Raw genomic sequence first — 27892 nt, forward strand, 5'->3', positions numbered from 1 at the left:
AAAATAATTCGATAACATTTACTAAAGCCGACAGGATTCTGCTGGTTGGACCAGTTTCAAGATAGCCTAAAAGCGCTAACCCAAGATGACCAAGAAGGCCAAAGGTTATCCAGAAGATTAGATGGATTATTGAGGTACAAAGTGTCCATGAGTGTGATCCAGGACAAGTAGGGCGAACGTTGCAGATAGAAAAACAGGAAGAAGTAAATATTGGTAAGTCTGTAAAACCCGGAAATACTTCCGGAAAAACTCTGTTTTTTTTTTTAATAAATTCGACATTTACGCGAGCGGAAACAGAAATTAATGTAGGGAAATCCAATAATTTATTTTTCTTTTTCTTTTTTAAAAAAAAAGGCGAGAAGGTTTAAAAGCTTTGAAGTAAGAAAACAGGAGCGTCTTTTCCAATCTAGTCGGCCGATGAATAATCCAACGTCATTTCCTTTTTTTTTGCACCAAAACAATTCTCACCCTTTCATTTTCTTGTGCGTCAGTGTTCCCCCCAAGTTTTTCCTGGAGTACGGCTTTCTGTTATTCCTCTTCTTCTTTTTTTTAAATCCCCTCGCAGTTGTGAAAAAAAAACTGGATGGTGGCGATGGAAGAGGGAAAAAAGAGAAGTGATGGAAAATGGATGTACAGAGGGGAAAAAATAAGGATTACCTCGAAATTACTTGGAAAAGCCGCTAATCGGAAATCCTCTGTTGATGATAAATCCCTTTTTTTGGGGCTGTTTGTGTGTTAGATTTTTTTTTTTACTTGTTTTTATCGCATTTTCTCAGTATTGCCTTTCACTTTTCTTTACCTTTTCGTCTTTCTTCTTCGATTTTATAACAACAGTTGCTTTTCTCGTTTTTCCTCAGAGGATAGAATTTTTTTTTTTCATCTTGGTGGATAACAATTTCTCTTTAATTGCCAAATTACTTACAGTGGATTTGATCTAATACTTTTCCAGATAACCTAACACTTATAATTAATTCTTTAGTCAATATCAGAGACTTTAAAAAAAACAGTTCCGTAATGGCGGTGCTTTAATTTTAATAAAAATAATAATCTGGCGTGAACAGGCACAAACATACAGCTTTCTCTTAAAAGGAAACCGGAAGAAGTTAGACTTCCTTTTTGTAAAAATTATATAACCGAATCCTTGGGTAACAAAATCTTATGATTTGAATAAGATATCAACGTTAGATGCTGCAATCACTGCTGGAAAGGACACGTGATCGTTTCCTTTTAATTAAAGGTTAATAGCACACGTGTATATTAATATCTATGCCAGTCTCAACATGTCAATGGCCATAAGAAATCTTTACCTTGCTAAAGTCGATGCTACATCAAATGGAAAGGTATTTTCTTTCTTTATTTTATTTTATTTGATGAAAAGCGGCTTTTCACTTTATTGCCCTCCTTTTTCCGTCTTTTTTCCCCGCACCTGCAATATAAAGGAAGTTTTGGCACGAAATACACTTTCCAAGTTCCCCCGCTTCCGCCTCTTTTACCATCTTTTAGTCAGGACACAAAGCTTTAGATCGTGTGTGGTCTCTAGATATATTCCTCAAAGCACAAAGCACAAAGCACAAAGCTCTTTTATCTGTTTCTAGGTTTTTATCTCTTTTTGTAGCCAGCCTCAGCTTCTTTTTACTTTCAGTTTATTGAGGGAAGCGCATCATTTCTGACCGAGCCAAAATTTCACAATTTAATGCCTATAAATGGCAATACGGAAATTGGTTTTGTTTTGTTTGTTTAATTTTTTAAAGGAGCTCAACATTTAAGGTCCTTTGCACCTACCAATATTTCTGAATGACCCTACATTAGCCTGTCTCACTTTAACGGAACGCTTATAGCATCTACTGGCCTGAGAAGCCACTATCCTTATAAAAAAAAAAAGTAAAGTAATCGCCTATTTTTTTCAGGCAGGGCTTAACGTCCAACTACCATTTGCTAGGTGTCGTGGACGGAGGCGAATAGCAAACGTACTTTACTATTTCTCATTTAACCATTAAATAAAATCCAAAGCCAAGACCGGGAATCGCACCCAGTACCACAATGCATATTAGCTTTGCAGGTCTCGCCTCTTAACCAGCTCGGCTACCGTGGCGCCTCACTATCCTTATTCCACTGCGAATGAGGAATATCAAATATTGCACAAACGAGGAAATCAAATACTCATTTAGATCTTTCTAAAACACTCATTCTAATAAAAAACCGGACTCATGCATATAAATACTTTCATGCAAATAAATGCAGTCACACACATTAAATCATACCTAAAATACATTCCCTCGTTAACTCAATCATAATTTACTAGCAGTAATTGCGATCTGTGATGGAGCACTTGATATTCCTCGCCTCACATTAATAACCTAATCTAAGATAAATAAAAATCACTTACATAATTATTTACAGAACATTCATACGACCTTTCACACCTTTATTTCGGGGTACCAATCTTCAACTCTTCAAACTAAACAGCATCCAACTTAACCTACGCTAAAAATCCTACAGGATAACTAGCCATTACAGTACAAAAACAAAAATTCATCAAATAAAATCCCTTCTAGAAATCACTAATCTGCTAGCCCTACATGTGTACTAAACAACCCTTAGATTAGACACCCCACATGTAAATTATGGAAATTTAAGGGAAAAGAAAAGGGTCATGTTCTGAGGCAATTATCCGACTGCGTCAGATAACACCTGCAGGAAATGGCCTAGTCCATTTTCCCGAAAGGTGGATGAAAGATTCCTTCCTCTTCTTCAAGAAGGATGAATTCCCATAGTTTATGCATGGGAAAATAAGGTGGAAATGCTCCCAGAATACATTTATTCTGGTGCTTTTCCATTTCAAGTAAAAGATTCGTTCAGAAATAAAAGTGAAAAAAAAAAAAATACCAATCTCCATTCAAAATATATATATTTATGGAAATTTCATGCATGAAAATGCCAGTCCAATGTATGTTATAGAAAATAACGAGGGTTTGTTGTCCTAGGGCATTACCTTGATGCATTTTTGGGCATCTGTAGTCTATATTAGCCCTCAAGAAGTCTCGAAATATACATTAATTGGGACGAAATTAGAATTTTATCTTAAAATCAACAAAATAGAGATCTGGAGGGAGTCAAAACAGAGATTTCCCAAACAGTTGTCATGGAAACTTCGCATCCTTAGAGGATGTTCAATAATGGTTAATTTTTTTTAATTAATTTTTTTTTTTTTCCTGTAAAAATTCGTTTTAGGGCACATTTTTAGTACAGTAGACTTCCTTCCGAGTTTTGGTCTCATTTCTGTGAAATGTACGCTTTTACAAAGTACATAATGTTGATAAGAATTAAATACACTCAAAAGGTTGGAATTCAAAGAAAATTAGTGAGTTCTAACCGTCAGGATATTAGCAAGAGAAAGTTCTGTTCAGATCAGAATAGAATAGGATAGATTAGGGCGGCCTCAAGGCCTACGCCACTGCAACCCCTTTGGATCTATTGTGACTCCCCAACTTTAGAGTCCACCCTCCAGACCCGTCCGTTTAATCAGACTCTTCTTGTTCAGATCAGACTTTTTACTAAAAATATTTTCCTGATTTCATTGTGAAACATTAACAAATCAACTTTGGTCCTACAATTATCCAAATTACGTTCTCAAAAACTGAGTTTCAATGAGTTAATCTATTAATGAGATAATTTCAATTCAAAACGGAAGTTTTTAAAGCACAAAAAGTTACCTTTGATGAAAGGAAAATAGGTAAAGTTTGCTGTATAAGGAATCCAAAACTTTTCTAGTACCAAACGGTACGATCCAGATGTGTGCCCTTAATCACTCTGATAAGACAGAAAAAGGCATGCTACATGAAAGGAGTACAGTCATCGAGGAGGTTATGCTCTATTATGGTTACAATCAGATGTTTGCAATGGCGACCTGTTTTCGCTGCTTCTTTTTTTTGGAACGTGTTTTGTCGATGATATTACGAATAATTTTTGCTCCGATTACGATGCTTTTCTTTGATAGATGTAAGAGAAATTAATTCGTCCTTTTTTTTTTTTTTTTTTACACCTGATTAAATAGCAATGATAACCAATTGAATGGTTGCAATTAATTAACCGACTTAATATCGAAATTTTACAGCAAACGAGAGACTCTAGGTCAAATATTAAGTACCCAAAGCTAAGACAGAACTAACAGAACTTGAGTAAAGCACAACTCAAGCTTTAAGTTGGACAAACAAATATTGTTCTGCCTTCAATCGGGAGCTTTGACATTTCCATAAATTAGTTGTGAAATGTGGCCAGCAGTTTATCAAATTCGGTTAACAATTTGAATAGTGATTGGCTATCCTATTTCACTGTCTCCGCCTAATTTGCATTTGTCATCCAATCGGCTGATCGAAAATCAACCTAATGGCGCTTATTATACTACTGAATTCTGAATTCTACTGAAGTATTATTTGCTAATAAAGTTGAAACAATAGATAAATAGATTTAATAAGTGAGAAAAAAAATAATAATAAAATAACAGGGAAGGGATTAGCTATGAGGTTAGCATACTGGACTCCCACGCGGAGGTCCCGGGTTCGAATCCAGCAGCTGACCCTTAGATTTTCTCTTCCTAGGAGCTTCTTACAGCTCACTGTCCGGTGATGGACAGTGTTGTCTGTAACGAGAGAACACTGTCCGGAGACCGGCAGTGCACTGGAAAAAGCTCCGGGCGCTAATGACCTCAGCTGTTGATGCGCCAAAAAAAAAAAAAAAAAAAAAAAAAAAAAATAATAATAATAATAAAATAACATTTCTCCAATAATTTGCTGTAAAATTAACTGTTCAGTGTGAACCACAGACATGACTTACTCTTGCCGCCATTTAGATAATACAATTTTCTTGAAAAAAAAATTTTGTGCGGGAAAAAAATTGGCTTTAGCCAGTGAAATGGCACTTCCGCTCGATTTTCTACAAATTTGAATTTAAGCTTAAAATATTTAATTCCTAGTAATATTCGACAGGTCGTTTAAATTTAGACTGTCCTCCTGAACTACCTTAAGAAATTTTGTCCGAATGAAATGCCTCCAATAAAGGTTATAGATCTACATTTAAGCAATTAGTGTAAAAAGGAAATCAAAAGTTTACATTTCCGTTGAGTAATTACGAAAAGGTAATACAAATCACCGTAGTTACCCTTTATAGTTAAATAATACAAAATAAACACAAAAGAAGCGAACAATTCCGATCAGCATCTTCTAATTGATATGAACCAACAAAACATTATACAAACAAAGAGAAATGAAAGATTGAAAGAAAAAAGTTGATGAGACAAAAATAGAAGTACGATAAAGGATTGGAAATTTTATTTAAAAATACAGCTCATCTGTTTGAAGGCAGTGAACGGAGATGGAGGCGGATCATTAGGAAAGAACGGAGCCCTGTTTCTCTTGCTTGAGAGAGAGAGAGAGAGAGAGAGAGAGGAAGAATCTTAATAAGGGAAACAAAAAACAAACAAGGAGAAAAGGGAACAAAAGGAAAACGAAGGAACATTAAAGCAAGAAGTTCAACAGGCTGTTAGATTAATTGAAAAGAAGTGAATGCGGTGCTCAAATCAAAGGAGTAAAAAAAATAAGTACCGATAAAGATTTTCTATCAATAATGGGCATGTCCTTGTACAAGGACTTCCTCTAATAATTTCCGCGATGAAGAATAAAATCACAGAAATATCTTTAGTGAATAAAACGGATGGAAGTTGAAAATGGACAACAGGTGGTATGACTCGACAAGAAAAGAGCAAGTAGAAAAAACTCCCAAAGTAGATGGTTAATAAAAGAGTTTGGATTTAAGTCTGGCCAACCCGAAGGATTTATTGAGGAGTCACAGTATGAGCGAACTGAGTCATAGCTAGCGCGTGATGACAAGCTGCCTGATTAGTTGCCGTGGACGGAGGCGACTAACATAATTTACTACAAAGTCCTTATATTAAACATTAAATGAAATAAAACGCCTACAGCAAGAATCGAACCCACTAAACCAACAATACATCTTAGCTTTGCGGGTCTAGCCTATAACCGCCTAACATACTTTACTATAAAGTTCTCTTAAACCATTAAATGAAATAAAACGCCTACAGCAAGAATCGAACCCACTAAACCAACAATACATCTTAGCATTGCGGGTCTAGCCTATAACCGCCTAACATACTTTACTATAAAGTTCTCTTAAACCATTAAATGAAATAAAACGCCTACAGCAAGAATCGAACCCACTAAACCAACAATACATCTTAGCATTGCGGGTCTAGCCTATAACCGCCTAACATACTTTACTATAAAGTTCTCTTAAACCATTAAATGAAATAAAACGCCTACAGCAAGAATCAAACCCACTAAACCAGCAATACATCTTAGCTTTGCGGGTCTAGCCTATAACCGGTATAGAGGCGCCACACAGCTAACTTTTCAACTTATGAGCGGATCAATTTTTAAAAAAATTTGTGAATGAAAGTGCTTGCATCAGCCAATTTTTATTCATAAATATGATTCATTCAAATCTACTTAATCATATTAGATTTCATTCAGTATGAATGATGAATGAATGAGAGTCTCTGAGTTCAGTCCCTCCCGCAAACACTTACACTGTTCCAACACCCTAAATTTAGACAAAATTTAAACATATTTTTTTAAAAAATTATTTTCTTGTTCTTTTTTCTTCAAATAGAAAGGTATTAGACGGCTGTAGATTTCTTTAAAAGGGAGGAAATTGATGTTAAATAGTGTTAATCCTAGATGTGTACTTACATTGAGTGTAGTTAAAGTATGCCTATAAAACCTAGTATTAAGGTACTTAGATGACTATCTCTTACTGGGAATCTCTCAGGCGCCATTTTGAGTGGAAAATGGTCCTGAGTTCAAGGATGCCAAGTTCTAGTCTCCAGTTAGGTTCGCCAATAATCGCTTGTTCTTCCAGTATTACTATTCTTTCTACAGTACCACCAGGCAATGAAACAACTCACCCAGGTTCTCTAGCGAAATTCTGGAATGGGAGATGGATGTTAGGGGCGTACCCATCGTATCCTTTCTAAATATTATGAAGAAATGTCCCCTCAAATCTAGAACACGGTGGGGTAAATGTTTTCTCTTCAACACCTAAATAATTCTAAGGCTCTTCAAATCTCATCTAAGAAAACACAAGATGAAGTGCTCGAGTGGAAAGTGAAGAGTTAGGGATAACAACTTCTTCCAGGTATAACTGGCTCCACCTTCTTCAAATCTTCTCGGATGTGTTGAAAATGGCTCCATCATATTAATGGAACGAGACTCTTCAGAGTAGTTCTTAGATGTGAAGGGAGCCGTTAGTAAAAGATTAGTACTTCTTGGAGTCCTACTTTTCTCCACGCAATGCTCTCCCTACTTTTTAATATCCCTCTGGTTCTTCCATACACACATAATTCGCCATGGGTTACACGACAACTTGGTCCGGCTGTTCTAGAGGGTGCCTACGGGTTTGAAACGTCTAAGTAGTTTCACACATCAACTGTTTCTATAAGCCTTATGTATATTTTATGAGTATTTATATACAGTATTGTGCGTAGTTTCAGTTGTTAGGCTGGGACACCCGCAGGGACGCCAAGATCCCTGAAGAAGAGGCTAGTCCACTTCCCTCTACGGGTTTTGTCCTTTGCATTCCTTACTCTTCATCTTCTTTGATCCAGTAATGCACTTTTCGGCTCTCCCGATCTATATCACATCCACTGTACTAGGCCACACAACAATAATTACTTTTGCAGAAAATAAAGTTATTATCCAAGTTTTTTATTTCATGATTTTTTTTTTTAAAAAAAAAGAAGTCTATTCGAGCTCAAACTCCTTAATATTGCCTCCTCAAAAAATTTGCCATCCACTCGCCCGTAAGGGTTTTTACCTTTCCAGTATTTTTACTTGAGTTTTAAAGAATATAAGCGCCAAATTAGGACTAAATAGGAGTTACATTTTTATGTAGGAGAAACTCCTTTAATTGAAAACTTGACCCGCATTACACGTATGTAGTGCGTTCTTAGTATCATTCACAACTACAGTAAACATTATTAAATTCCAATATCAAGTGTTTGGAAATAGCATCCTGTTACAATTAATTATTTTTATTACAAATTACTGTATATATCTTATTAATTATTAACTGCTCTACATGTTTTCCCGAAGTTATGTCACTCTCGTTTGTATTTCCTTCGTAATTTCCCTGGAACTTTCTTCCCTTTACCTCGGTAAGAGAAAGTCAACTAAAGGAAACCAAAAAAATTAGAAAACTTGGTCAATGTAAGTAACTAGGAATTAACCAGTGAATTTTGACTGTGCGCAAAACAAAACAGTTGAAAAAGAAAATCGATAAAGATTTTCCTGAAAAACAAAAAAAATTTGTATTAATTAAAAATTTTCAAATTTATTTATTTATTTATTTATTTTTTCAATTAATGAAAAATAAATATATTCAGTCGTAGGAAGAGAAAAAAAAAGAGAAAGCGGGAGCCCCAACCCTTGTGTAATGTTTGGTGAGTGAAAATGAAAAACATCAGCTAAGAAAAACTGTCGCTTCATGTAGGAGAGCTTTTCTTTTTCTTTTTTTTCTTTTGGAATCATTTTTCATTTTCCAAGTAAGGCATTTTTTCCTGATATTTTTTTTTTTTTTGTTTTACCCCTAAATTCGTAAAAAAAAAAGAAAAATATATTTCTTATCTTAGTGATCCCCAGTTATTTTTGTGATCCCAATTTTGGTTGTTGTAACTTTTCCCTCTTGAAAAAGCAAAAAGCAAAATTATTGGAACGGCTTTTATTTAGGACTTTTAATTATTTATTTAATTTTCTTTTATTTTAATTTTTGTAAGCAGTGTCGTCTGGCAGAAGTAGAAACTTTCCTGTATAAGTCCCTAAGTTTTTCAAGTACCTACAGAATTTTTTTTTTTTTTTTGGTAATTTTATTTATTTTAAGTTTTCCAGCCGTATTGTGTATAAGCAGAATTTATTTTTAATTCATAAATAGAGTTTTTTAAAAAATAAATTGTAGGAAAATTGTGTAGATATTAAGTATGGATCCTTTATTATTTATTTTTCAGAATTTAAAGTTCAACAATGAATGCACGATTTTGCTTGAATTATTATTATTTTTAAGTAAATTAAATTGACATGTGTTTAACAAAATAATATTTAGATTTTATTTATTCAAAATTTCAACTAATTTATCTTTAAATATTTCCCAGGAAGTAGAGAAAATCTAGAGTTTTCTTTACCTTTTTTTCTTTTAGCAGACAATTGAAAATTCATTTTCTTTTTTTTTCTGCAGCTGTTCAATAATGGAGTAATAGTAAAATCAAAAGAAAATACGAGAGACATAATAAGATTTCATTACGTTTTCTAATAAGTGACTTTAATTTATAATATTACCTTTAAATTTAATCTCACTTTTACCAGCGTTACCAAACCAAAAAATAATTAGCCATTCCCGAATAAAATAAATATCAAGATGGCAGAGGGTTTCCTTTTTTTTGAGGGAGAAAGAGAGGGATAAATTTAAAACCTAATTTAAATAAAAAACATGGTTCTTTTTCTACGCCATACATTAATTAATAACAAGTTGGACGTTATAATTCAAAACAAGTCTAGAGAGTAAAGACTAAAAAGAGCTGTACTTTTTTCATCTCCATGATATTTAGAAAGTAAAGACAGCCATTACTTTTAGTCACAAGTGAATTTTCAGCCCCTTTATTGAACTGTTTCCAGCACGAAGTCTGCTGGTTGGTTTTTAAAGTATTATTACTAAAAATGGCACGTTCTTATTTAAATACTTAAAAGAATTAACTGAAGAAGTATTCAACGATTTCTCACTAAATAGCGCTTAATAATTTCTTTTTTGCCTTTATCTGACAACACTTCAAAAACCTATAAAAGCAAGATAGAAGCCATTAGATTGACAAAGGATCCATGGTATCGACTCCGAGGATACTGTCTTCACGGACAGGTCGTTAAATAACATTAAAATCGCAATGATGTTAGATAAGCCTTTCTGTAGACTTTGCACAGCTAGAAAACGATGTCAGCAGGCAAATGTAAAGAAGATATTAAGAAAGCTTGACTAAACTAGGTAAGACTTTGTACTGGCTTGCATTTTGCAAAATTACGTATTAGCCATCTGCTTAATAATTTAGAAATATAATTGAAATCAAGTACCCTCATGGCTTCCATTAAAAGCTTGTTTAATGATAAAGCTTGATACTTGTTTAAAAGTATCATTCCTGGTGATTCTCTCATTTTTTTTTGAGAGAAAGTGAAAACGGTGACCAACAAACAAACAGACAACAAACTAAATTGTTTGAACAACACAAATTGGGTTATGCCCTTATAAAAATGAATACCGTTGGGTTTACATGTAGTTTTTAAAATGAACATGTTTGTTCCTGCACCGAGAATGGGTGGGAGTTCAATTAGTGTAAGTGATTCGTTCCGTTTGTCCATCAACCAATGGAGAGTTTTTGATATATCCACTAACATGGGGCTAACGCTAACAAACTACTATATTGCCAAAATTGAATTTAATTACTTTTCTACCGTCTACATAACTTTGCTGTTATGTTTTGATGTTATTTATGTTATAGTATAAAGTTATTAGAGTTTAGGTTCTCTTTGAAGGCGAAACTGAGAATTTAGTTCAAACATACTTTGTATTTAAACTTCGTTCAAATAGATATATGTATATATGAAAATGTGGTTAGGTTGGCAATGCTCGATATTATCATTGGTTTTACCGGAAGTAGCATGACCGATTTCAGATTTTCGTCCATCATCAGAAGAGATTTGACTTCACTTAGGTTTCCTGAGTTAATACTACACATATACATACCATTTTCCCATCTTTATTGTCACAAGCAAATTTGGTTTGACAGAGTTAAAAATAATGCAAATAATAAGTAGTAATAAAATTGAATTAAACCGAGCGAAGAAACTACCCCAGTGGTGATCTCAAGAATAAAATCCGTCGATGACAGAGAATGTCAAGAAGTCCGCGAGATGAAAGCCAACGAGGATTGTATTTTCAGTAGCGTCCTTTGATGATATCTTTGAAAAAAGAGATATTGCAGTCTTTGAGGATCGTTAGCTTTGATACCTAATTGGATGAGCTCAGTTATTTTTCAATTTGTTTGCTTTTTTTGAACCGTAAGACGTAATTCCCCCCCCCCCCCATTAAAACTAAATACAGAAAATTTGATTAAAACTGTCCGGTAGGACAGTTTTACAAGGGTAAGAATAAGAATAAATATTTATTATAATAAATATATACAATACATAAAATAAATATAGAAGTATAAATGAATAAAAACATTTCAACCTTCTTAACTAAGTGAAGTAAGAGAAAAGTTAGGTGAGGAGGATTGGAATGCAGGGAAAAAAGGAGGAAAAACCTGCAGCTAGTGTAGAGAGTTAGAGTAGGATATGTTTTAGTCTTCTGTGTCTGTATGTTGTAGAAGGATCTGTAGGAGGATATGCCACGGCTGAGTGGATTAGGATGGCAGTCTAGGATGGAAAGGTGTTTGAGCAGACGATTTTGGATATAGGAGTGTACGGGGATAATGGACGCAGCCTCGTGGAGTGAGTCAATTCTAGTGTGCGTCGTGGAGAGTCTGTTGCGAGTCTCAGAAATTTGTTTTGGGTTGCCCTGGAGTTTCTTATGTTACGACAAGTCAGGCTCCAGGCGGAACAGGCGTAGAGCAACATCGGCCTACCGATGACTACTTTGTAGAGGAGGAGTTTGTTAGTCACAGTCATTTTGGAGTTAGGTGAGAGAAGAGGAAATAATAGTCGTATAGTCCAGTTTGCCAGCGTTTACTTTGTCCTGAACGTGCGTAGTGAAAGTCAGTTTGTTATCTAAAGTTAGCCCTAAGTACTTCACGTGGGTAGACCACGGGGTACAAGGGTTGATCGTCAAAAAGTGCACGAAAAAGTGTAACGTTGAAAAACACTTAACTTTGACAATTTTTTCTCTTTTTCTAAAATTAACATTTTTTAATGCATAAGGTTAATACGATCGTGTATTATAAAATTGAAACTTGTGAGGCAGGAAGTAAATTATTGAAGAAACTTTAGTTTGATAGTATTTTTACTAAGCGGAAATACGAGAAAAGCAGAGCACACCCGACGAGTACAAAACTAAACTATGGTTTGTTTTTGTAGTGGTAAGATCTTAGTTTAAAGTTCTATATCAGGAGATACTGCAAGCAGTTCGGAGATGTTGGACGAGGAAGGTATTAGGCAGGCCTGTTTAGGATTGTGGCGTTCAAGTAGAATGAAGTCGATGAACAAGACGAAGGCGGCAGTAAGTGGAGGTTACTTCCTGTTCCAAAAGCAGCAGAAGAACAAGAAGAAGAAGGAGTGTAACTTATTTAACACTAAGTTTTAGACTGTTGAAGGCCTTGGGCCTCCCTGTAGCAACAAACCTCATTTCCATGGTTCACTGTTTTAGCAGAAGTGTACACAATCTTAGCAAGTCTTACTGAATAGAAGCAAGAGCAAAACTAGAACTCATGAGGGGAGAATCCTGGCCTACGCGCTCTGAAGAGAAAAGAGAAAAGCCAAGGAGTATGCAAACACAGAAACCTCCCCAGACAATGCCTTTCCCCCCCTCACCACCGCACGTTCCAATCCTTAATCAAAATACCTCTAGAGCGGCTACAAATGGGTATGTTGAAGACGGCGGAAGTGGCGTCCTACTAAATGGCGCGAATACTCCGGGGCTTGACTGAGAGTGGCGAGTTTGAATGAATTGGGTGGGGGCGGGGAAGAATCCTTGTGCGCACTTCCTGCTAACTATGGCAAACAAGGTTTAACGGAAATTGAAAGGGAGTTAAAGCGCCAAAGACGTATTCAACTACTGTTTGACTTGCCTAGAAAACTTTGCATAAATCTTACCGGCGTTCAAGCTTGTTTTCACCAAGCACACAAAGCTACATATTCGCTTACCAGTTATCTCAAGCCCTAAAACTTTTTTCGGGATCTCTGGAAGAAAAAAATCCCAGGTAGTGGTGAGAAGGGTGAGATCTTCCTTCTGATAGCTTAACCAGATGACTAATCTACCTTGCTTAACAGCATCGCAGTCAGTTAAGAAGTGTTCCTTCCAACTCCCGACAAAATCTAGAAGTGTATTTATCTTCTTCTTTTCTTTTGGATAGTCGCTTCGCCACCAGCCTTCTCGTTGGCTGCTATTCCCTCCTGAACAACTCCTGCGGGTGCTGTATCTCGTAAGTTTTCACTAGTTTGGGAGTCTAGATTATTGTAAACGTAGAACTTTTCTTGCACTAGAAAGTTTACGCGAAAATCCAGCCTTTACTCAAGGTTTAATGTTTTCAAGCAGTGGGTGAATTTGACCGCCATCAATCCGCTGCTATAATCTAGATCAAAGTATATCCATTCTACAATTCTAGAACACTGCCAGGCAATGCCCTTACAATAAAAAAAAAAATTCCCAAAAATACGGGTTAAAACTAGGAAAATAAATTTTTAGATATAACAAAAAACCGTTAGCTAGTCAAATAGAATAATAAGGACGAAAGACAAACTTGGACTGTTTACACGATAAAGTTGAAGAAGGTAAGATGTGACAAGGTATTGTTTAGTCTACAGACAGCATTTACTCATGGCCTGACCTTCTGTTCCAACAAGGGAATAAAAGTTTTAACTGAATCGAATAAACCTAAAGAACTTGAAGACTGTTCATGTAGCTGATAATTTTACTTCCTCTTCCGTATAGTAAAAAGGAAGTACTGCAATCGAGACCTTATTTTTAGAAAACAATCTTTTCACAGCGGAAATGTTTGAATCCCATGATTTCGGGGGAAAAAAAGAGAAATTAGCAAATTCATCGTTTTTAAATGAGTGTACACGAGTTTTTGCTCAATTATCTCAAAGACGTAAAGTTCGACAGTAGGCTCTCCCTTTTTTTTTCCTTTAAAAATTGTCTCCTCTGACCTTAAAATATTGGCAGAAATGGTTTATCTGGGAAGGTAGATTTTACTGGCGATTTCTATTGCCTGGAGGGCCGCCAATTAGTTTTTTTTTCTAAGAAAAATTATTTTTGAGTGGTTCTTAACGATCTACTAGGTTAAAATTTCCCTCTAAAATTATATTATCGAGAATTTTCTTAAAAATGGTTGCCATGGTTTTTCCTCTAAAACTGTTCAGTTTTATCTCTGTCATTGTGAAAATCGATAGTTTTTTTACCCCTGATCATTTTCCTGTTTCTGTTACTCGTATTCTAATATTATCGCGAGCATCATTAAATAAAAATAAACCAACATGCATTTAAGCTCATTAGGGGATTTGGAGAGCTTTCCCAGTAAACTAACAATTAAGGAGTAGTCCCCCATTATCTGTAGTAAAAAGGAAATTAATTATTTACAACAGAAAGGAGTTCAATGCGACCAGAAACTAATTAAATGGGTGCATGTCAGAAGGTAATCACCTTGTTTTGGGTAAAAATAGACATTCAAGGGGGGATTAAGCGGACTTACCCCAGTGGTAGAATGGACCCAATGGGAATACCCATATAACCGGGCGCTGGGTACCAAAGATCTGTTACTCTTACCTCTTTGAAACCCATTTCTACCAGATAATAGTAATACCGGAGGAAATGAAACATAACATGGGTCTTCTATCTAGATGGCAGATGTTTGAGCGAGCTGCTGGACGCCTATCACTGGTTACAAGGATTCCAAACAGGATATGCCATCCTTCTTTCCAGACATCACACGCTCCACCCATCTGTCCAGAACATGTTTAAACCCTTATTTTCATATTTTATCCTCAACTCTGTCACACCCCAAACCTCTAGTCTTTATAATGTTTTTTTTTTGTAAGCAAATTCTCTTTGAGTGAACAATGGATTTCTCTAGTGTATTGAGGAGTTACAGAAATAGACAGATATAGAGCGAAAAGCAGAAACCAGTTTGACTGACATCCTAATAAAAGAGCACTTCTAATTTTCGTCCATCATTATATCTTAAAATTCGTCTCAAATTTGAGAATTCCTTTGGATTATTGCTTGATCTCGCAAACAACTTTCACGGCCTTGCCATTCATTGAAAGAAGTTAACGGTTACCATATCTCTACTCGATCAATAAAACTCCATTCTCCAGCTAATTGTCTGCCGCGTAAAAACTTGGGAAATAGTTTTCCACTTTACGTCAAAAAAATATTTTGAGGATTTTCACTCCTTGGAGGATTTCAACTATTCTTACAGTTTTTTCGTTTCCTTCTTTGAAGACCATACGAGTATATATTGAAGAAGGATTGAAGAAGTCATCCTAGCCAAAGAAACACTATAGCCCCCTTTTAAGAAGCCATATCCTGGAAAAACAAGTTCAGTCATAATGTCTGGAAGAATTATGGGTAACTGTTTCCTGTCACCAGTAATTTCATGTATCATTTTCTTCTTGCAGCTTCTTCTTTCCTATTTTTATCTTCTCTCAGTTTTATGCACTTGCCTTATCTGGTGAAAGTAAGGAGTAAATTTTCTTTTACTAAAAAAGGAAGTTAAGTAAAGTTAACCCTACTTTTTTTTTCAGGTGGGGCTTAACTTCCAAGTTAACTATCAACTTTGGTGCCTTGAACAGCACCATACTTCACTATTACAATTTTTTTCTAAAAAGTAGTCATAAGCGGGATTCGAACTGGGGGAGCTCCCATTTAGAAGGCCGTGCTTCATAACCACTGGACCAACATCCGCCCTGAATTTTCTTTCTTTATTTAATTCCTATTAATATATTACAGGATGTGAGGTGATACTTTATCCTGAAATGTCAATTTTTTCTTTTTCTAAAACAAAGAATCCCTACAGAAGACCACCTCTTCATACATTATTCCCAGTTCTAATTGATCAAGTCATCAATTATTACCTCCCTGGAATCAGTAATTTATGCGGATGATCTCTCTCTCTCTTCAGATTTTGGGTTGTGAATCTGCGCTCAGGTTTTAGGTCTCCCTCAAAATTCACTAAATAACAGATTGGGGGGGGGTCCCTACTATCTGAGTGTTAGGACTGTGGGAAAAGCAGCGAGGTGAGAGACCGTCCACAGGTGTGTCCTCAATCTAATATCCCATTCTCGGAAAATCTATTCTCCAGTTTGATTTACCGCTCGCTAACAAGAAATTCACCTCAGATTAAATCTATATACCAACGTTACCAGCTTGTGAATGTTAACACCTGGCTACCTTGCAACCCAGTATTGGTTATCGTTCATTATCAAATATGAATTTCTTTTTTGATTATTTGAAAGTGAAAAACTTTTCGCTTAAAGTTAATCATAGTTTAAACAAGAACACTGAAACACAATCGATTGATTAATATAAAAGCCAAACAGTTTATGAACATTAATCAATAGATAAATCGCGGGTGATCAATTGCATTAATAGAAGATACGGTCATGTATTATGTTTGTGATAATTTTCAAATTATAATCAAAACTTAAACCGTTATTGAAGGTGGTAATAAATTAACTTCACCATCGCGCCATTTTGATCTATCTTGATCACAATCAGCTATGTAAGATGATTGTTTGTCGATAATAATCATCGACATGTTCCAAGTGGAAGTGATAGGTAAGATCGATACGGGCGGGTGGGTTGGGAGACACACTCTACATGTAGATTGATATAGCGAGGACCATGTTATACTTCGGCGTTAATTATTTCCACAATCGACCTATCGAACGATAATCACCTGAACAATCTAATTATCTTTATTCTATTTTCACAGTTAATTACACTCAATATGGTTGTGCCACTAAGTTTAACGTAAGAACAATTTTGAAGTTCACAATGAGTTCTTCTTCTTCCACCAATTAAATACTTTAATGCTCCATGTATGTGTGCACGTATTCTAGATGAATGTAAATCGATGCAGTTTAAACAAAAAAAATCGATTAACCTAAAAAAAAATAATACCTAATAATTTTGTAAAAACCCAATTACACGCGGCGATGTTCAATAATGAGTCGCTCTGTCTTTGATCCACTTCCTACCAATTGTTTACCCGGAGCTTTTCCAGTGACCCGCCAGCCTCCGGGCAGTGTTCTCTCGTTACAGGTCAACAATGTCCATCCTCGGACAGTGAGGATGTAAGGGCCACAGCAACCGGATTCTGTACCCATGATATTCGCTTTTGAATTCTGTGTACCCTAACCATTCAGCCAATCCCTTCCTTCATTCCAATCTAATACGAATTTAAGGAAAAACTTGGCATAAAAAGAAAAACCATTTAGTTCCATTTAAGAGGTGAAAAAATCTCTGGAAATGGAAAGAAACAATAAAAATCGCTTCAAATAGTAATCCAGAAGAATTCCAAGATAAAGAAAATAAAATGTGTAATGGAAAATTTATAATTATATCCAGGATACAGGATGCAGGTTTTCTTTTTTGTCCAGGTGAAAAGACTATTTTCCATGCAAGTATAATTATAATAAAATATCTCATCCCTGAAAAAAGAAGGAAAAATACTGAATTCATTTTATTAAAGTATTCAACTAAATAAGGCGAACAAAAAAAAAAACAAGTTTTTCCAGTGGAAAAAAGGGGAATGAATAGGTTTTTTTCCCCCTATAAAATGGGATTTCCACATGAAAAACACATTACAATTTTTTGAGTTTGAAAAAAAATTTAGATCCTTGAAAAATGGAAATTAGTGGAAGTCGTGATAAGTTATTCCCAGATCAATTTTTTGCGATCGAACCTAGGGGACCACAAAATGCGTATAGTGAATAAAAATGGGCTTTTGACGCCATCAAAGTAATAAATTGATGGCATTGTTGGGTAACAGAATAGTCCATATATCTTGATCGATTCCCCAACTCATGAGATGGGACTATCAATGAAGGTTATGATGCTGAGGTTATAGTCAGCTGATTTTATTGACGTTATTTTGGGGCTTTTTTGTTTTTGCTTTTGGACTCTGTGATTATGAAAGAGTTACCCGAATTATTTGAAAACGACATTTCCTCATCTTGCCTATTTCACAGGAATACCCTCAGTCACGTCCTCGCCTATCCCACACCAGTCTTTCTCACTCTGTCTCTCTCTCTCTAGGGGATGAAAACGTCTTCACCTCAACCTGATTGTTATTCCGGAAAGGTAATGCTCTCCACAAAGGTGGGCTGTTTCTCTCCATGGACTTCTACCCTCTTTTATAAGGTAGGAGATATATTGATCCGTCCTGTAGCTGGTGGTACAGTCGAAGGACAATCGGCAACCCGTTTTTTTTTTTTAATAAAAGCGTTGAGACACAGGAAACTGTATATGTAGTGGATTATGCTTCCGAGTTTTTCCAGAGCTACCAGAGAGCCGATATAGTTAAGGTTTTCTCCAAGAGAGTACAGAACTTTAGGGCAAAAAAAGAAAAAGTTCACAAAAAAAGGAAAACCATTTTTCTTTCAACACCTACCCCAAAGATAACAATGAAAATGTCCTTCCTCTTTCCAACACTTTGGCCCGAAGTAAGAAAATTTCTATTCATTTCACATATTCTCTTGTTTATATTAGGATAAGTTTTTCCTTTTCATTTCTTTTTTTTTTCTATTAACTTGGCAGATCTAAAAAAGAAAAGTGAAAAGTGTGTTATGAATAGAAAATGAAAAATAATAATCTTCTAGAATAAATAAGGGGGGCGCGACAACATTCCTTCAAAAACTTTATTTACCTAAAAATCTAATTTGAATACATACGTCTTTCACTGACAATAATCGTTGACGTACAGATTTACTCGTTTTTCCAAATTAGAAATAGTTATTTTTAAAATGGTAATATTTTGGTAATGGTAATATGGTTAGTAGAAATTCTTTGTTTTAGAAAAAGAAAAAAATCCGACAAACAAGTGGTATTTCAGGGTAAAGTATCACCTCACATCCTGTAATATATTAATAGGAATTAAATAAAGAAAGAAAATTCAGGGTGGATGATGGTCCAGTGGTTATGAAGCAAGGTCTTCTAAATGGGAGCTTCCCCAGTTATGTGGGAAATATGATGTCCTCTTTTTCCAGTAATAGGGATTCGAATCAAATCGTTTCCCCTGCGAATTAGTTACATTCAGCTGGAATAGCCCTGTTACAATCTGGAGCTCTAGATTCCTAGCCAGCAGAAATACACGAACTAACGGACTGATAAAGTGAGGGTCACGTCCATAAGATTCCGGAAGTACTTATCTTTTTGATAATTTGATTTTCCCCCTTTCTAGTGGCATTTTCTTCCTGTTTTACATCCAAAATTGTCTTCATTTTTAGTTGTTTTAAGAGCCTGAGTTTTTCAGACTCCTTCCGGCTAGTTTTGCCACTAATTCTTAATATCGTCGTTGCAGATTCTAAAAGGAAGTTGACTCTTAAGTTTAAGCCACTTCCTACTATGGTTTCATAAACTGTTAGGGTTTGTTTTCTGTTTTTTTCTGTGGGTTCGCTAAACCCAAATAGTTGTAGACATCAACCAATTCTGCAGGCCCTAATTTTGCGCATTGTCAGTGGGTGTGTGTGTGTCTGCAAATGTTGGACTGGATTACCCGCAGAGACGTCTAAATTCTTGAATCAGAAGCTAATGTGTTACTATGTTAAATGTCGCTGTATTGAATCTATCGCTCGGGGATCATCGAAGAGATCGAGTAATTAATCAGGTGTTTATAAATAACTGCAGGAAGTACGTTGTGTTGACGGGATATATTATCCCCTAAGAGTTCCTGACAAGACCTGTGCTAGCATTTCTTTCTTATTTTCCTCTCCAGTCCTTCTAGTATTGCCTGTAGGAAGGAGATGATCTAACCCATGTTGAATGAAGCCGTAAAATGTGGTAGAACATCAATATATTGTGTTTCACGTCCTGGCAGCCCCGCCCGTCCTCCCGACAGAGACAGAACTGTCTTCAGGCACCCGCTAGATGGCGGTGGTTCAGCTTGACAGGTGACATACACACCTCCAGTGTCTTATGTCACCCTACTGGAATATCCTCCTCAAACATTTCTTCCCTTACCAAGTACCCAGTTCATTTTATTTTATATAAATGTTACTCTCGTATCCTTTTTTTTTTTTTTTCTGTTCCCTGTACGCTCTGTCGTGTGACAGGTGGCTGCAAATTAAAGTGCGGAACAAATACCTTTGACATGTCATCAATTATGCGGGGGCTAACTTAATTTAAAAAGAAGAAAAAAATAATGGTACTGGCTTGCTGGGACATTATGGTTTTTAAGGGACATGCTACCCATTTTATCCTTAAATTCAAACATTACTGCCAAACGAAAACAGTAAAAGTTAAAGCTTTTAGCTGCCTCTAGCTAGAAAGGCATGCCGTCTTCAATAGATGGATCTACGTAGAATTTGGCCAATAGATTGAATAGAACGACACTCCGTCTCATCTTCTTGATAGATACAACTCTCTTAATCAGCTTAAACGATCTCTAAAAGATACTTGTCTACAATTTGAGGTCTAACATGGGAGACAAAATCTCTTCCATCCCAGCATTGGCGATCCTGAATCTACTTAGAGTTGAGGTGTTTGTTATCGGTGATTCTAACGGCCAGATTTGATTAAATGGAAATTGGAAAAATAACTTACATATTATAAGATGGTTTTTAAATTTCCATTTTCAAATATGGAGTTTCCAAATATATGACTGGCTAGCCAAAGGTTCTCAGTGAGTTTATCTTTCTCTATAACTGTAATTTATTTAATTTGAACGTTTAAATAATTAAATAAAGATCCCTAGAGGTCCTCTAGCCCAGCATCCAATTTCTGGATTGCTGCTAAATATTCTATATCTTCGCAAAGGTTCTTCATCTAGCGCTGGGTTTTTTTCTTCTTTTTTTCTGTTTTTTTTTTTTAACCCAATGAAGATCTAGTCCGTTAATGAATATTAAATGTCCAGCGCATGTTTGACCAATTTACCAAGTTAATCTTAAAATGAGTTACGAGTTTTACAGAAAATTAGTTGATTTTTTTTTTTTTTTTTTTTTTTTATCGTGTACATAGCCAGGGTTTTATAACTGGTTTACTTCATTACGTCAGACCACCTCTCCCCGCACCACCAAAAAAAGAGGAAATTTCCCCATGAATTAATAAAGATGGAAATATTCATTAAAAATTAATAAATTTAAAGGAAAAATAAAGAGGGGGGTTTTCCACCTAATTTGTTTATTAAGTTATATTTTTTTGTTTAAAAAAACATTAAAAATCTGGACGGAAACGTGACTAAGCATATTTTGAAAGTATACGAAATTTTGTTTAATTTTTTTAATCAATTATACTTTTGCTACTGGCCAGCGAAAGTATTTTGATCAAGCGAAATTTTAATTACCCACACTTTGAACACATTTAAATTTAAACATTTTAGCAATACTTCAATTTAAAAGCCGAAAAGAGCCGAGCATTTGTAGGCTAGACCCGCAAAGCTAAGGTGTATTGTTGGTTTAGTGGGTTCGATTCCCCCTGGTCTAGGTCTTGGATTTTATTTAATGGTTAATACGAGAAATTTGTAGTAAAGAATGTTAGGCGGTTATAGGCTAGACCCGCAAAGCTAAGGTGTATTGTTGGTTTAGTGGGTTCGATTCCCCCTGGTCTAGGTCTTGGATTTTATTTAATGGTTAATACGAGAAATTTGTAGTAAAGAATGTTAGGCGGTTATAGGCTAGACCCGCAAAGCTAAGGTGTATTGTTGGTTTAGTGGGTTCGATTCCCCCTGGTCTAGGTCTTGGATTTTATTTAATGGTTAATACGAGTTTGTAGTAATGTATGTTAGGCGGTTATAGGCTAGACCCGCAAAGCTAAGATGTATTGTTGGTTTAGTGGGTTCAAATTCCCTGGTCTAGGTCTTGGATTTTATTTAATGGTTAATACGAGAAATTTGTAGTAATGTATGTTAGGCGGTTATAGGCTAGACCCGCAAAGCTAAGATGTATTGTTGGTTTAGTGGGTTCGATACCCCTGGTCTAGGTCTTGGATTTTATTTAATGGTTAATACGAGAAATTTGTAGTAATGTATGTTAGGCGGTTATAGGCTAGACCCGCAAAGCTAAGATGTATTGTTGGTTTAGTGGGTTCGATACCCCTGGTCTAGGTCTTGGATTTTATTTAATGGTTAATATGAGAAATTTATAGTAAAGTATGTTAGGCGGTTATAGGCTAGACCCGCAAAGCTAAGATGTATTGTTGGTTTAGTGGTTTAGATTCCCGGTCTTAGGCCTTGGATTTTATTTATTGGTTAATATGAGTATGTTTGCTAGTCGCCTCCGTCCACTACACCTAATTGGTAGTTGGACGTAAAGCCCGCCTGAAAAAATAGGCAATTACTTTACTTTACTTTAATTGAATGAATAAATTGTTAGGTCTCATGATTTGGTGTGAATGAAATAATAGAGCTGCCAAAAAGAGCCAGTCCCTTTTCTTAGGCACCATCGTTACAACATATAAAGATGAATCCGTAGAGGTCAAGAAGAGAGTTGCCTCCTAGACGAACAAATGTTCCTTCGGGAACGGCCGACTCATAAACAGCAAACTTGTATCTTGGAATAAGAAAGTAACCCCTCTACATGACGCTCTTTCGGCTCTGTTCTCACATACGGATCAGAAGCCTGGGTAATAACGAAAGTCGATAAAAAAAACTGTTATTTAAACTTTGAAAGAAAGATTCTTCGGTGAATATATGGACCTGGTAGAAAGAGGGGAAACCTGGAGAAGGCGCTCTAATGCGGAGCTGATATACCTATTCCAGGCCCCCGGACATCAGGTTAAAAGTGAAAAAAAATCAAGTGGGTTACGTTGGGGATGTCCATGAAATTAAAATGGCGGATAATGAGGTGCCCAGAAAGGTAACGGAGGAAAATGGGCTGCGTACAAGAAGAGTTGGGCGCCGTAGGTTGATGGTGTAAGCGAGGACTCCAAGAATATGCTGGACACTTGGAAAGTTGCCGCAATAAACAGAGAGGACTGGTGAAAGCGGATCGAGGCCTATTGATGGGGCTTTAGAGTCCAGCAAGAAGAAGGAAAAAAGCCAATTGAGAGAGTAGTATGGAACCTATGATATTTAGTCTTAGCAAGTTGTTGTAGGAATTGGATGCTGAGGTCATTGTGAAGAGTGAGGTTAGTCACCGTAGAAAGGAGCATCAAACTATCTGTCAGAGTAGTTTTGACTGAAATGACTTGTACTGTCCGTACGTTTGTAGGTTTGGCTGAATCCCACAGTTCTAGTCCGTAAGTCCACATAGATTTTAGGGATAGTATTGTGGTACTAAACGTTTATGCAATTTGGGAGCGTCGTCCAAGAAGTCTGTAAAGAAGTTTCGCACGTTTTGTGTCATTGCCTGTCTTTTAGAGTGTAGGCCGCAAGTGAATCTTTCGTCTGTGAAGAGCCCCAAGATAGCGCACCAGATCTGTGCAAGGAAGAGGTTTGTTGTTGAAGAAAGCTGGTGGTCTTGTCTAGAGTATAGCCCAAGATCAGCTGAACGAATGGAGTTTCCCCCAAAAGTGTTAAATGGTTAACTCAAAATAACTTCTTTAATAAGATTATATTAAGAGAAATTTGAGCAACAGAATTTATGATAAATAAACTTGCTTGACGGGCAAAGTTCTCTGTAATGACATCATCTTGACGAATCAAATGAAATTAGTGTCATCAGATCGGTTAATCGATTGTCATTCCTAATCATCGATAGACTGGTTAACACTTACTTTTTTTTTTATATACAGGGTGTTCATTTTAAGACGGCTCAAATGCATTTCATGCTTAAACGGTTGTTCTGAGCAAAAAATGGTAGAGGAAAAATTTGTTGTCCGTCACCTCTAGTTTCAGAATATGTGACTTGATTTTAGATTCCTGGCCGCATACGCGGCTGACGCGCGACCAAAAGTGAGGGTTTGCAGTTGACCCCCATTTTCAAGTACACAGTTTTAAAGAGTGTAAAAAGTAATGAAAGAAAATCGGAAACCGCAATTCGATATTTTCAAAATTAAAGGTGTTTAGGCCATTTCGAACTCTGGTAATTTTAATCATATTTCAATGTTTTTAACTTGTTATCAAAGAGAAAGAAGAGCACGCGATAGGTCATTTTTATGTATTATTTTATCCCCTTTCTACTAAAAATATTGCCAAGGCCGTAAAGCTAGTATTTTTCTTAATATCGGGAAATAAGTCGTTTTCTGAGAGATTTTTCTAAGAAAAATCAAATGTTAAAAGCTTTAGATGTTCTCAAGCATACACAAAATGGCTAAAAATTAATTTTACATCTGTTCCAAACAAGAAGGTTTAATAATTATTTGGTAATTTTGGGAGAGTTGCGTTTAATTACCAAAAACATTGGAAACCTCCTGCCACATATTTAAGTGATCAATATCTTTCATGTAAAGGATCAAATTTATTCCTTAATCTATCAAATAATGCACCTTTGCAGCTTTTGCAGCATGAACTGTGTCTTGAAAGGTGCCTCCTCAGACTCGCAAGCCAGGTTAGCCAGGAGGTTATCAACTGCTCTCTGTATCTGAAGAGGCGCCTTTGAAGGCACAGTACATGCTTCACAAGTTGTTTGTAACAGATGTAAAATTAATTTTTAGCCATTTTGTGTATGCTTGAGTACATCTAAAGCTCTTAACATTTGATTTTTCTTAGAAAAATCACTCGGAAAACGACTTATTTCCCTATATTAAGAAAAAATACTAGCTTTACGGCCTTGGCAATATTTTTAGTAGAAAGGGGATGAAAAAATACATAATAATGACCAATCGCGTGCTCTTCTTTCTCTTTGATAACAAGTTAAAAAAATTGAAATATGATTAAAATTACCAGAGTTCGAAATGGCCTAAACACCTTTAATTTTGAAAATATCGAATTGCGGTTTCCGATTTCTTTCATTACTTTTTACACTCTTTAAAACTGTGTACTTGAAAATGGGGGTCAACTGCAAACCCTCACTTTTGGTCGCGCGTCAGCCGCGTATGCGGGCAGGAATCTAAAATCAAGTCACATATTCTGAAACTAGAGGTGACGGGCAACAAATTTTTCCTCTACCATTTTACGCTCAGAACAACCGTTTAAGCATGAAATGCATTTGAGCCGTCTTAAAATGAACACCCTGTATAATGAAACAATGTCAGTAACTTGTCAACACTTTCTATTATTAAACATTTTTCTTAAAAATCTGTTAAGAAAATTATATTTACATATTATTGAAGAAAATATTGTTTTCCCTGCTGAGAGTTTGGGGGAGGTCTACATGGAAATAATGAATCGAAGAGATCGATCTGGTCACATTTTTCGGATAAAATTGCGAACGTACGGCCATCATTTAGTTTAATTAAGAAAAGTTCTCTATTTTTCTTTAAATTTTAATCGATTTTTTTCGAGAAATAATTTCTAAAACAACATTAAGTCAGATTCTCATATTATGAATCAGAAGCGAAGATAGGTCTGATTTGTATTACCCATTTGGTTTCCTTAAAGAGTTCCTGTTGGATAAAGACAGGAAAAAGCCGTTATAGATAACTCTATTGGATTAGGAAAAAAAGTAAAGCGATCAGAAATCGACTTTTAAAGCAGACAGAATAGAAGCGTAATGGTGCGGCAACGCCATCTATCTCCGGTCAGCCAAGTTTTAATTGTTCAGCCGTTAATGACATCTGGACCCCCGGAGCAGACTTCACTTACTGGAAATAAGTGCTGCTGGCTCTCTTTTCTTTTCCAGCCAATCCCAGACGATAGAGCTACAAGCAGGAAGTAAAGTGGAGCGAATCAATGTGGTGGTTACTTGGATGAAGAAGTCCAGCCTCTCTTTAAATCGTACTGACGATCTGATGGACGGAACATTGAAGTATAATTCTCCCATAATGGCCGACTCCTTCTATCTATGCTCTCAAAGAATACTTAGCAGTTATTGCTGCTATTTCAATCAAAATGCTTTCATTTCTAAAGCACTGATTAATTCTTGCAATTAAGTTTGTGTAGTAATTAAATCAATTTTTATAACCAGAAGCAATCAATCTTATAAAATAATTTGTTCTTTACCATACAATTTAAAAAAAAATAAAATAAAGATTATAATTTATTAAAAGCTCTCTCAAAACGTTTTTGAAAGTTTTCTTAACTTTATTCCCTTTAATTGCATCTCACGCATTATTCATAAAGACGGCAGAAATGGTTGATTGTACAACTTTTTGGGATTAGCCAACCCAGTGGCAAACTTCCGAGGGAACAGGTATCCTTTGGAATTATGTAACTTACAAGGGCTTGAGAGGGGACCTTACTGTCATCCCTAGAAAAGCTTTGCACCAGTTACCATGAGGTTGTGGAGGACATATCCTCACCTCGGCGAGGTGTTACGTACTAATTGCTGGGACTTCGTTTTATGCTGTTGAAGCGGAATATATTCCTCAGAGGGGAGGATTTAGAAGACATTAGCTGGATTTAATTGATCCGCTTCGTTTAAGTCAGCAAGTTTAGCGCGAGACGTAAATATAAATAAAGTCCAAATCCCTAAAACGGACTGATTAATCTAGCTTTGTACGAAAGTCCAAAAACAGTCAAGTTAGAGTAAACATGCTTGCTACAACCGATAAAATTCATGAAGTTGAACTAACCTTTCTATAAAGGTTTATACCGAGGATGTACTGAATACCCATCAAGATACAGAATCTCATCAAGATTAAAATGTGGGTTAAAAGAAGCCAGAGATTTTGTGCTGAAGTACTGTTACTTGAGCACCCACTAAAGAAAGAGAACGCTAATGGTGGAGTCTGCCTTATCAGTGAACTGTGAAGATGTGCTTGATGTTTGGATAGAAACTGGGGATAATTCTCATCCTGTTTGAATATTCCATCACCGGGTGGGGCAACACTCTCTTCTTAAGTAGTATTCCAGGTTTTTGCAAGTGACAGCTGGCTGGCTCTATTATTTGCATTTTGAATATATTTCTAGTGAATACAGTATTTGAGGACTTTTTGATGTAGAAAGGCTTGTTTTACACTTTTGTAAGGAATCTAAATTTAAATTATGAATTCTGATGTAGATCTTTGAAACGACTTCTTTCTCTTACTACGTTTTCTTTCAAACCAAGAACTTTTTCCCAAGAAAGATAGTTGATTTCAATATAACAAGAGTTCGAAGTAGAAAAAAGAATATGATGAATGATTGCGACGCGTCATATTCTCTCAGTACGATAATAAACTTAACAAAGAGGTATTTCCTGTTTGGCCGACTTGCTCGCATTGTACAGGGTTCAAGAATAAATTTAGTCTAGTTGGCTTAGCTGCCCTTTGAAGGTCTTTTTTCGGCGTTAACTATGGTTCTTCCGCTTATGTACTTTTAAGGAAGGTTAAATGTAATGCTGAGGTTCCATTTTTGAAGCAAACGGAAGTAGTACTTAAATGAAAAGATGTTACCTAATTTTAAATTTCGCATTTTCATTTACTTAAATTTTTTTTCATTTATTTATCCTTTTATTGTAATTTACACCTGTACCTACAGGGTACAATAGGTAAATGAGATCAGTGTACATGAATAGCGTGGCAGACGTGAATGACGGTCATCCAGTGATGGCCGCCATTAGTCACCCAGTTGGTCACGAGGCCAACGGCGCCTCAGCCGTCTTCGAGGAGGATTGGAGGGTAGTGTAGTTGAAGACAAGTTTGCATTTAAAGGGTTGGGATGAAGTTAGTTTTTGATGAAAATTTTTATATCGAATTTTGGCAAGTTCGGAGATGAGTGGAATTTGGAGATCTGTATGTATTGTGTGTGGTTGCTAACATAGAATGGAGCGTCTACTATGCGGCGGAGTATTTTGGATTGGAGTGTTTTTGCAGTCTATTGATGTTGGATTTTTTAGCTGTTCCGTAAAGTTCGAGTCCGTAAGTCCATATTGGTGTGAGAAGAGCTGTA

The 27892-nt window shown here is 36.0% G+C and overlaps 1 protein-coding gene and 1 long non-coding RNA gene across 11 annotated transcripts in view; one reads left to right on the forward strand and one right to left on the reverse strand.

Moving 5' to 3' along the window:
- Liprin-gamma (liprin protein kazrin) overlaps positions 1 to 27892 on the forward strand; it is a 433354-nt gene that overhangs the window by 248933 nt on the left and 156529 nt on the right. For 9 of the 10 annotated variants that reach the window (XM_074113720.1, XM_074113719.1, XM_074113717.1 and 6 more), the window contains exon 3: positions 8456 to 8512. The exons of the other annotated variant lie outside the window; for it this stretch is intronic. In XM_074113720.1, coding sequence (XP_073969821.1) covers positions 8506 to 8512 — 7 coding nt within the window. In that variant the 5' untranslated portion in view covers positions 8456 to 8505. The remainder of the gene's footprint in view (positions 1 to 8455; positions 8513 to 27892) is intronic. 10 annotated transcript variants of the gene reach the window in all.
- Positions 1 to 27892, reverse strand: part of LOC141446850 (uncharacterized) — an 86456-nt gene that overhangs the window by 35205 nt on the left and 23359 nt on the right. The window lies entirely within an intron of this gene.

This window comes from Rhodnius prolixus, unplaced genomic scaffold (assembly GCF_049639745.1).
Source record: "Rhodnius prolixus isolate KJV_2025 unplaced genomic scaffold, Rpr scaffold_7, whole genome shotgun sequence".
In the NCBI taxonomy this organism is placed as follows: Eukaryota; Metazoa; Arthropoda; class Insecta; order Hemiptera; family Reduviidae; genus Rhodnius; species Rhodnius prolixus.